At 40.1% G+C, this 10,813-nt stretch overlaps 1 protein-coding gene across 1 annotated transcript; it reads right to left on the reverse strand.

Annotated features, from left to right (window-relative positions):
• nudt15 (nudix (nucleoside diphosphate linked moiety X)-type motif 15) lies at window positions 1–6,699 on the reverse strand. Its single transcript, XM_055228792.1, is given in 7 exon segments — window positions 1–115; window positions 683–742; window positions 744–814; window positions 817–881; window positions 4,907–4,944; window positions 6,546–6,631; window positions 6,634–6,699. Coding segments are annotated over 7 exon segments (501 nt in total).
• Between the last annotated feature and the right edge of the window lie 4,114 nt (window positions 6,700–10,813).

Here is a 10,813-nt window from a genome sequence, read left to right on the forward strand (position 1 = left end):
TCACTGTCCAGCCAGCTTCATAGTATGCACCTTACTCCAGAAGTTGCCATAGGTGCCACTATCGTCATACAGGTTGTCTTTATTTTGGATCCGGCTGCTGGGGCTGCAGTGAGTCCTACACGGACAGAGCCACTTTAAAGTCTCCCGGATAATCGTACAGTGTTGAACAACCTACTTTATATCATATTTTAGTGGCAAAATTTGTTTTGCAGTTTAGAAGCATTTAGAGGCAAAAGTGGGTGGGGCAGAATAAGGTCAATACAGCTCAGGTGATACACTAAAAACAGTTACACAGGGCACCTTTCTATTATACAGATAAAATTAAACCAAAAATGTAAGTTCTGTGTGATCAAGGGCATTCATAATTTTTGACAATAAAATTTAAATGAGTCACGATACTAAAATTCCAAACTCAGTTTTAATACTATGATATAGACTTGATACTTAATACTGATTCCAATACTACAATGATAATAAAAACATTCTTTCTTTATACAGTATTCAGGGATTTCCAACAATAAATGCTGTACTTTGTGTTCTATCCACATGTGTCTTATATCTGTGTAATCCCTCAGTGTGTGTATGTGTGTGTGTATATCATTATCATTAGTGAGCCTAGCTGCAAATGAGTATCTAGCTTCACTACTCATTTTAGATTCGATTAGTATCTGCTCTTCGATACTTTAGACACTCATGTGCACGTTTACCCTCATTCTTGTCCGGCTCCATGTTCCTGGGCTCGCTCTCCTCTCATGAACAACGTGACATAATGATAATTTTCCTCCAGTTTCACAGAATTCACCACAAAAACAAAAAACTAACTGATTTTAAACAGACTCCTGCCTCCTCCAAAACCTCTCGCTGTGCACATGCCTCCAGGACTCACTGCAAGAAACAACACGTTTACAATTTCAACATGAACAATTACAACACTGTTTTTTTCTGACATGGCAACTGAGAAGATTTGTGTCTAATCAAGATTTAGTTCACAGAGCTTGCTTGATAGACTGAAATGTGATTTAAACACTCCGGCAGAGAATTGACATCTGAGAGAAAACTGAAATCTGAACTTTAAACTAATCCAACAATCTCATGCATTTCAGAATATGTCTGTAGAGTCTAAACTACAGGGAGGGCATCTGACACACAGGACGTTTGTAGAGCCTAACAGGGTCACAAACAGGGTTCGCAGCTTTTACACAGAAGAAGACATGACATAGACATGAGTTTAGTTCATACAGGACATTAATAATAATCTTCAAATAAAATATAAACTAATTCCAGGAGGGTCGTTCAAAATAAAAGCGTAGGAATATAGCATTTTATTTTGGAGGTGTATACCGGATATAATTCTCTGATCACGTGTCTGTGCGCCGCAGAGCTTCACTCAAATGATCAGGTCAAACTGAGAAAGTGCGACTATCCACAGTAAAACGCAAAGAAGTCAAAATATTAGTGGTGAGTCCAGCAACACTGACGCGCCGGCGCATGTGTTGACCTTTTAGAGCGAAGCCCGTATCGATTCGCGTATCACTTTAAGAAAAAGTCACGTGACCGATACAGCTGCTGTTTCGCTCGTCTCTGACGCGCCAAACTGTGTTTAAAAGGTACCGCATCAGCATCTGTCAACGGGATGAATTACTGCGTGAAGAAGAAAATTACCTGTCAAAAGATTACAAACACTTTCTCTTCTACATCAAGAAAATGGAGCCGGAGAGAAAACGAAAACATTCCGCTGTGTGGGATCATTTTGATATTTTAACACCAACTAAGGTAGCAGTATTTCCTAGTTTCCACTTGATCTAAAACCCACACAGCAATGTGACTCTCAGTGTAAATTATTTATTTACCTTTATGCAGGTTAAATGCCGCATCTGCTCGACAGAGCTATCATATATCAATAAATGCACCTCCTCAATGCTCAGGCATTACAGGGCAAAACATGAAAATGAGGCGGTTCCAAATACACCCAGAATGAACTCAGGTATACAGACGTGGGCCGTGTCCCAATTCGCCAAACTGGCCTTAGGATCACCATTCGAAGTGTGAGTCGAAGGGCAGTTACGTAATTTCCGGCGCGACAGGGGCTGTCCCATTTCAACGCACCCTACTGAATGCGCCCGACAAACCTGCCCTTCCCTTTCCACCGTTTGCATGGAGATCGGACGTAACCTAAGGCCGTGTCCCAATTCGCCAAATGCACCCTTTGAAGGGTCCCTTCGAAGTACTCAAAGTGTAGTTTGAAGGTTCCGGTCAAGAATCTGCCCTCCTCAGTGCAGCCGCCATCTTGCTGAAGTGGGACAGGCCCACACCACGGACCGCACTTCCACCGCTGTCTTTGGGCATACGATACGCACATTACGTACATTATTTTTAATGATTTATTATTTAATAGAAGAAAAGTCAACATGTCATCGTCACAGCCATTTCTTTTTTTTTTTAGATTGAATATCAATAGGCAATTATAACATTCAAGGTGATTTTTTTCTCATTTGTAGCTACTTCATAACTTTAAAGGGTTAACAAAATATACCTTGTGAAAATGTAATAACAGAGACAGAGGTAACTATCATTTTCACATTCATAGTCTATAAACCAGAGAACACTTATTAGTTACATAAAGTGGGATATTGCAGTTTAACAATTCGGTATTTTGGCCAGTGGTTGCACCACTTTATTAACAGTAGAGGGCACTGTTTCCCTTCTATGCCGTGCCAGTTCTTTCCATCTTATTATTGTGAGGGATTTTCTAGCAGTGCAGTGCTACATCAAGCTAATATCTTGATTTACTAACACGAAGGTAAATGACATGTGCCACCAGATGGGATATAGAAGTGCGTGAAGTGTGCACAGATGCAAGCTTTGGTTACGTCCGATCTCCATGGAAAACGGTGAAAAGGGAAGGGCAGGTTTTTTGGGCGCATTCAGTAGGGTGCGTTGAAATGGGACAGCCCTTGTCGCACCGGAAATTACGTAACTGCTCTTCGATGCACACTTGGGACACGGCCGAAGCGAACCGTGCACACTTCACGCACTTCTATATCCCATCATGCACCACGACTACGCAAGAAACAGAAGAAAATGGAGTCTGCTGCGCAATATATGTTCAAATGTTCGTACTGGTTTACCTCATCTACAACAGTGTGACATGAAACTGTTAAATCTGAATAAAGATCTGTACAGTGTGTTTGATGAATAAAAGGAAGGGGAGTTATATGGAATAAAGGAATGTGTAGTTATTGCTACACAATAAGAAGATATTATTACCATTAGAAATTATTACTGCAATAAGAATAATGTAAGAATGTTTGTTTCTATTGTAAGCATCAAAGACCAAGGGAAACATAAAGTCAGAAGAGTTTAATGATCCACACAGGTAATGTGAACAATGAAGCAACGGACTCTCAGGAAAGGATAGAAGACAGTCCTGAGACGTGCACAAAATCTTCATGTGTTTCGGTACATTCTATAGGTCTACACCCCTCATGGGCACATGTCATTTACCTTCGTGTTAGTAAATCAAGATATTAGCTTGAAGTAGCGCTGCACTGCTAGAAAATCCCTCACAATAATAAGATGGAAAGAACTGGCACGGCATAGAAGGGAAACAGTGCCCTCTACTGTTAATAAAGTGGTGTAGCCACTGGCCAAAATACCGAATTGTTAAACTGCAATATCCCACTTTATGTACAACTAATCAGTGTTCTCTGGTTTATAGACTGTGAATGTGAAAATGATATTGTTACCTCTGTCTCTGTTATTACGTTTTCACAAGGTATATTTTGTTAACCCTTTAAAGTTATGAAGTAGCTACAAATGAGAAAAAAATCACCTTGAACGTTATAATTGCCTATTGATGTTTAATCTGAAAAAAAGAAACGGCTGTGACAACAACATCTTGACTTTTCTTCTATTAAATAATAAATCATTAAAAATAACGTAGGTAATGTACGTATCGTACGCTCAAAGACAGCAGTGGAAGTGCGGTCCGTGGTGTAGGCCTGTCCCATTTCACCACTGAGGAGGACACACTCTTGACCGGAACCTTCAAACTACACTTTGAGGAGTACTTCGAAGGGAACCTTCAAAAGGTGCATTTGGCGAATTGGGACACGGCCATAGAACAGCGTCCTCATGGTTGCTATATTAATATATGTTTTATTATTTTTGAACATCAAGCATCTAGGAAGACTGCTTTAGACCAGGCAGCCCTGAATTTTACTATAAAGGACTGCCAACCCCTCAGCATTGTGGAAAGTGAGGAGTTCAGGGAGCTGATTCACCTTCTTGATCCATCATACGTTTTGCCAACCAGAAAGGTTTGTCTAGAAAATGTAGTTGATGTTACTCATCATGTTATATTTGATTGAAGTACAGTACTTAGCAAATTTATTAGACCATCACCTGATTCAAGGTTTATGCCACAGCAACCATAGGTAAACAGCACTTGTGATCACATAAATAGTTTTTATGTTACTGAAATGGTTAACCCATTAGTATGTGCATATTACTGAACTTTTTTTTTTTTTTTATAGAAAAGTACAATTATTAACTTCCTAAATAGAAAAAAAAAAGTTTCAATTTTCAAATATCATGCCTGAATAATTTCTGTCCAGTGTGTCAGCTCACATTGGTTATAAAAACTGTGAATTTCAAAATGGTAAAATGCAGAGAACTTCATAATGCTGGATGTTTTCTTGCTCTAATGGCAGGTGGTCTGAAAATGAAACCAAATCAAATCAATATACAGGGCTTAACAAATTTACTAGACTGTCAAAGAAATGGTGAGCAAAAAACATGCAGAGGAACTCGAACGAGTGAAAATGGAAGTACAGCAAGCTGTGGCGGTGAGTATAACAGCTGACATGTGGACCTCTTTGAACATGGAGGCTTACTTGGCTCTTACCTGTCACTACATTAATGCCAATATGCAGTTGTGTACATCTGTGTTGGGAGTGAAACATTTTCCACAAAGTCACACTGCTGGCAGTTTGGCCCAATTCAATGGATGACTGGGCCCTAACAAATAATGTAAGGCATCTTGTGACGGACGCAGCAACAAGAACTCTCCAAATTCGGCATTCAGTTTGCATTGCACACAAACTAAATTTAATAGTTAAGAAATCCTGTGATCAAATCCCTGAACTTCCATCCATCAGACACAAATCTAGACAAATATCATTTTTCAGATCCAGTACTACAGCCAAAGAAAAGCTTGCTGCAACAGATGGGACGGCCTGCCCTGAAACTTATCAACGAGGTACCAACATGTTGGAACAGCACATATCAGATGCTGTCACGGCTACATGATGAGAAAGAACCAGTGTGGGTATCTCTTGCCTCTCTTCAAACAGACTTAACTCCACTTACGGCTGATGAGTTTAACATCTTAAGGGAAGCACTTCTTGTGCTGGCCCCTTTCCATCAGGCCACAGTGGAGTTGTCTGAGGAGAGTTTCAGGATCAAAGGTCATCCCCATGATGAAAATGCTGTGTTGTGCACTTGAGCGCAACTCTTCACATTTACACATACAAGCAGCCACACATCTCAATGACTAATTTAGGCGTCGTGTCACAGACACTGCTTCTAATCTGGAGACATAAAGTGTGTTGGGTCAACAGATTTAAAACACTCGGCTTTCGTAGTTCCTCCAAGTGTAGTGAAGCAGTTAACAGACTGAAAATGGAGTGTGCTGCAATAATTGCCCACAGAACTTCTGAGCCACAGCTTGGACCCTAATCAGAGCAGTCACCCACTTCAGGCATGTTGTTCAGTGTTATCAGCTTATTTGTGCATTTATTTTGTTGCTAATATGTACTAATTTGGAGTAGATGACAAAAACAAAAATTCCAATGTATTTTTATTATTTCAGATAACCTGTGGCAGCAGTTAGATGATGAAGTTGGCAGACAATCTACCAACACAACTGCTGACTCCATCATTGAGATCCAGCGCTACTTAGGAGAGGGAAACCTTGCTAGATCAGAGGATCCATTAAAATATTGGGGAAACCAAAGACAAACATATCCACACCTTTTCAAACTATCATTGAAATTTTTATGTACCCCAGCTTCATCAGTGCCTTGTGAGCGTATCTTTTCAAAGGCTGGGGAAATAACCTAAAAAAAACGCAATAGACTGAAAGCAAAAACACTGGAACAACTTATTTTTTTGAATAAAAATCTTTAATTTTTTAATTTTTTATTTTTTTTAACTCCCGGAGCGAATGACATTTAAATTGGTAAATTACATTCACAACATTTTCACATAAGATATAAAATAATACAGTAAAGAAATACAATAACTTACATAATATTCTGTATACAAGTATGAGTAGGTCATTGAATCAGCGTGTCTTACGAGTCTCAACTAAGTTGTCTGCAATGATGTACACCTTAAGATCCAACAGGTGTCAGTATAGAGCAATACCGCAACACTGTACCAGCACAGTATCAATACAGTTTGGGGAATGTGCCGAAACGCTTCACGAGGCCTCATCTACCCATCACTACAAAATATAAATAAAATAAAGTTGAATCGCGAACCTGAACTCCAGATGCCCTCCCGGAAGCAGGTATTTCCCATGGCCCGTGGAGTTTTTTCGTTTTCCAAATAAAACGCAAGTAAAATGCAGCAGCAGTCAGTGAGCAGAACTCCCACTCCCACACCGGTCCCAGTCACCGAGGCCTCAGAGCACATGGGGCAAAGGTCTAGAAAGAAATGTGCAAAAACCATGTAAAAGTATACGCCAGAGACTGCAGAGGCGCACCGAGCTGCAGGACTCAGGCGCAAGTCCAGTGAAAAGAGGAAAAACCTACAAAATAAAACTTAACATTAAAACGTTATAATGACGTTTATCACGTGCACACGAAGAAAATGCTCTCATTAACGAGGTAAAATCATAAAATCGAAGTAGAGAACTGTGTCCTCCACATTTGACCCATCCTCAGGTGGCTCTGGGTTAAACCTGCATGTGACCCATCCTTCAGTGTCTCTGGATTAAACCTGCATTTGACCCATTCTTCAGCGTCTCTGGGTTAAACCTGCATTTGACCCATCCTCCAGTGTTTCTGGAGGATGGGTCAACGTGATGTGATCTCTCCTGTTGTAATTCCAACTAAATAATTTCTTTCTGGTCAGATTGTGTTAAAATAAAGCTCAAATTAAAGTCTAACAAGGCCTGAGACAGAGCAGTGCCTCTAGTTATCATCAGATGACATCAGCTATGAAGTATTAATCTGAGGGGAGCTATTACCTAAAGCAGTACATATGTATTATGTACTTAATCCTAGATGGAGACATATTTTGAGCACATCTTCCAGTCTTAACTGGATTTATTTAACAGCATAAATACAAGTATTATTATTATTTTTTTAATTTTTTATAAATGGCTCCTGTAAAAATTAATCCCACATGACAAAAACACATGTATTTATTTCAGCCAGAGAGAGTTTGCCACAGTCGCGTCCATAATCTGAGCAGCAGCCTAACATTCCTAACACTGCTTTGTGTTTTTCCTTGTTCATTCATATTGTTGTTTTCGTTTTAATCCAGCTCCAGAGGTGTTTTTGTTCCCACATATGGATTATGGCTCTGATCGTTCAAACGCATGCTACTGGACCAGATTGAACCTGAAACTAACACCAGAGGTCATAGGGCAACAGGAGTGACCCTAATCCCAGATAACCAGGACTAAACCAGGACTGAACCCGGACTAAACCAGGACTAACCCAGAACTAAACCAGGACTGAACCAGGACTAAACCAGGACTGAACCAGGACTAATCCAGGACTAATCCAGAACTGAACCAGGACTAAACCAGAACTGAACCATGACTAAACCAGGACTGAACCAGAACTGAACCAGGACTAAACCATGACTGAACCATGACTGAACCAGGACTAAACCAAGACTAAACCAGGACTGAATCAGGACTGAACCATGACTAAACCAGGACTGAACCAGAACTGAACCAGGACTTGACTCAGTCTAATCTCTGTGTTTATGTGGCATGTATCTCATAAACATATTATGATCCAGGAAAAAGCCTCTTCCCAAATCCAAACCAAACAATAGGATTTACACTCACACCTTCACATCTCAAACTAATCTGTGATTAGACAGATACTAAAGCTGATGTCATCAACATTCAGGACAACTCCTGCAAATCCTAAGGGTAACATAATAAGAATACAAAAAAAATTACATTCCAACGCCAGTGCATGCTGTGAACGAGACACAATGGTCCAACTGAAAAAATGAAAATGAAACCTCGAAAAAAGGAAGCACAGCACAATATGGTCACTAATAAAACTCTCAAACAAGCATGAGAAACTAAAACTAGACACATTTAAAGAATTTATTTGCAGAAAATAAATATTTGGTCAATTCATCTCAATACTTTGTTATATAACCTTTGTTGGCAATGGTAGAGGTCAAACGTTTTCTATAAATATCCAGCAACAGTGCGTGAGGACATAAAGGTTTTCACACACTGTGGCTGGTAGTTCGGCCCATTCCTCCATGCAGATCTCCTCTAGAGCAGTGATGTTTTGAGGCTGTCGCTGGGCAACACAGACTTCCAACTCCCTCCAAAGATTTTCTATGGGGTTGAGATCTGGAGACTGGCAAAGCCACTCCTTTGTTGCCCGGACAGTGTGTTTGGGATCATTGTCATGCTGAAAGATCCAACCACGTTTCATCTTCAATGCCCTTGCTGATGGAAGGAGGTTTTCACTCAAAATCTTACAATACGTGGCCTCATTCATTCTTTACTTTACGTGGATTAGTCGTCCTGGTCCTTTTGCAGAAAAACAGCCCCAAAGCATGATGTTTCCACCCCCATGCTTCACAGTAAGTATGGTATTCTTTGGATGCAACTCAGCATTCTTTCTCCTCCAACACAACAAGTTGAGTTTTTACCAAAAAGTTCTATTTTGGTTTAATTTGACTATATGACATTCTCCCAGTCCTCTTCTATATCATCCAAATGCTCTCTAGCAAACTTCAGACGGTCCTGTACATGTATTGGCTTAAGCAGGGAGACATGTCTGGCACTGCAGGATTTGAGTCCCTGGCGGCGTAGTGTGTTACTGATGGTAGCCTTTGTTACTTTGGTCCCAGCTCTCTGCAGGTCATTCACTAGGTCCCCCCGTGTGGTTCTGAGATTTTTACTCATGGTTTTTGTGATAATTTTGACCCCACAGGGTGAGATCTTGCGCGGAGCCCCAGATCGAGGGAGATTATTAGTGGTATGTATGCATTTTCTAACAATTGCTCCCACAGTTGATTTCTTCACACCAAGCTGCTTACCTTTTACAGATTCAGTCTATAATTTTGTTTCTGGTGTCCTATGACAACTCTTTTGGCCATAGTGGAGTTTGGAGTCTGACTGTTTGAGGTTGTGGACGGGTGTCTTTTATACTGATAACAAGTTCAAACAGGTGCCATTAATACAGATAACGAGTGGAGGACCGAGGAGCTTCTTAAAGAAGAAGTTACAGGTCTGTGAGAGCCAGAAATCTTGCTTGTTTGTAGGTGACCAAATACTAGGAATGGGGATACTAGGAATATGAGGAATTTACCAGTTAATTCAGTCAATATCCTACAATGTGATTTCCTGGATTCTGGATGTCTCTCATTGTTGAAATGTACCTATGATGAAAATTACAGGCCTTTCTCATCTTTTTAAGTGGGAGAACTTGCACAATTGGTGGCTGACTAAATACTTTTTTGCCCCACTGTATTTGGCTTTTTCAAATAACATTCTACAGTGACTGCTCTATGTTACCTTGTTGAAAACATCAAGTTCAGTATTGATGCTGGTGGTGTTGTTTGCATAGTGTTCATTGACTTAACAAACACCGTGAACCTCACACACTACTACAAAAGCTCACTCGTTTCAGTCTATCAAAAATAACTTTAAACTGGCTTCTTACCTGGCTTTGAGAAAGCAGTGTCTGTGTGCATAATGTAAAATCTCCAACCAATCTTGGTGTGCCTAAAGGCTCGCTACTGCTCTTCAGCATGTACATTAATGACATATCCCAAATTTGTCTATCTAATGTAGTCTGTCAGATGTACTTGTCAGTCAAGTGTACTCACCTGTCAGGCTTTTTCATCTGTCAGATGCACTCTGACGATGATGTTTTGTATGTTCACTCAAAACAGCAAGCTGCACAGGACAGGTCAGTTTTGTGTGTTAAACATGAATGTGAATGAAACAAAACACAGCTCCAGATCTGTTTGTGACGAGAAAACATCCTTAGAACAGAATAAAGTCATATGGGCCCTTTAAACAGTGTAATATGGGTCCTTTAAACAGAACAGTGTATTATGGGCCCTTTAAACAGTGTAAAATTGGCACTTTAAACAGTGTAGCATTATGGGCCCTTTAAACAGAACACTGCCTTATGGGCCCTTTAAACAGAACACTGCATTATGGGCCCTTTAAGGCAGTCGCAGTGTCAGAAAAATTGCGGTTGGGTATATTTCCCAAATTGTTCAGTTATAGCATGGGGGTCTTGTATCCGTTCAGCAGTTCAAACTTGAGTCATGTGTCAGATGTGAAAGCTCCTGGACAGGTTTAAAATGCACTCTGAACTGGATAAAATCACATCTCACTAGTCTAATAAAATACAGTTCTTAAATTTGTCTGAAAATGACCTTAGATTTTCTGACAGTCACTGAGCTCTAGAGCCTGATCTGTGCTGTTGGGGGCTCAGTGTCAGACACAGATGGAGTATGATAATAATAATAATAATAATAATTACCAGGCTAATCTGCTGAACATGTGTTTGTTTGGTGTTTACAT

This window comes from Periophthalmus magnuspinnatus, chromosome 2, assembly GCF_009829125.3.
Source record: "Periophthalmus magnuspinnatus isolate fPerMag1 chromosome 2, fPerMag1.2.pri, whole genome shotgun sequence".
NCBI lineage: Eukaryota > Metazoa > Chordata > Actinopteri > Gobiiformes > Gobiidae > Periophthalmus > Periophthalmus magnuspinnatus.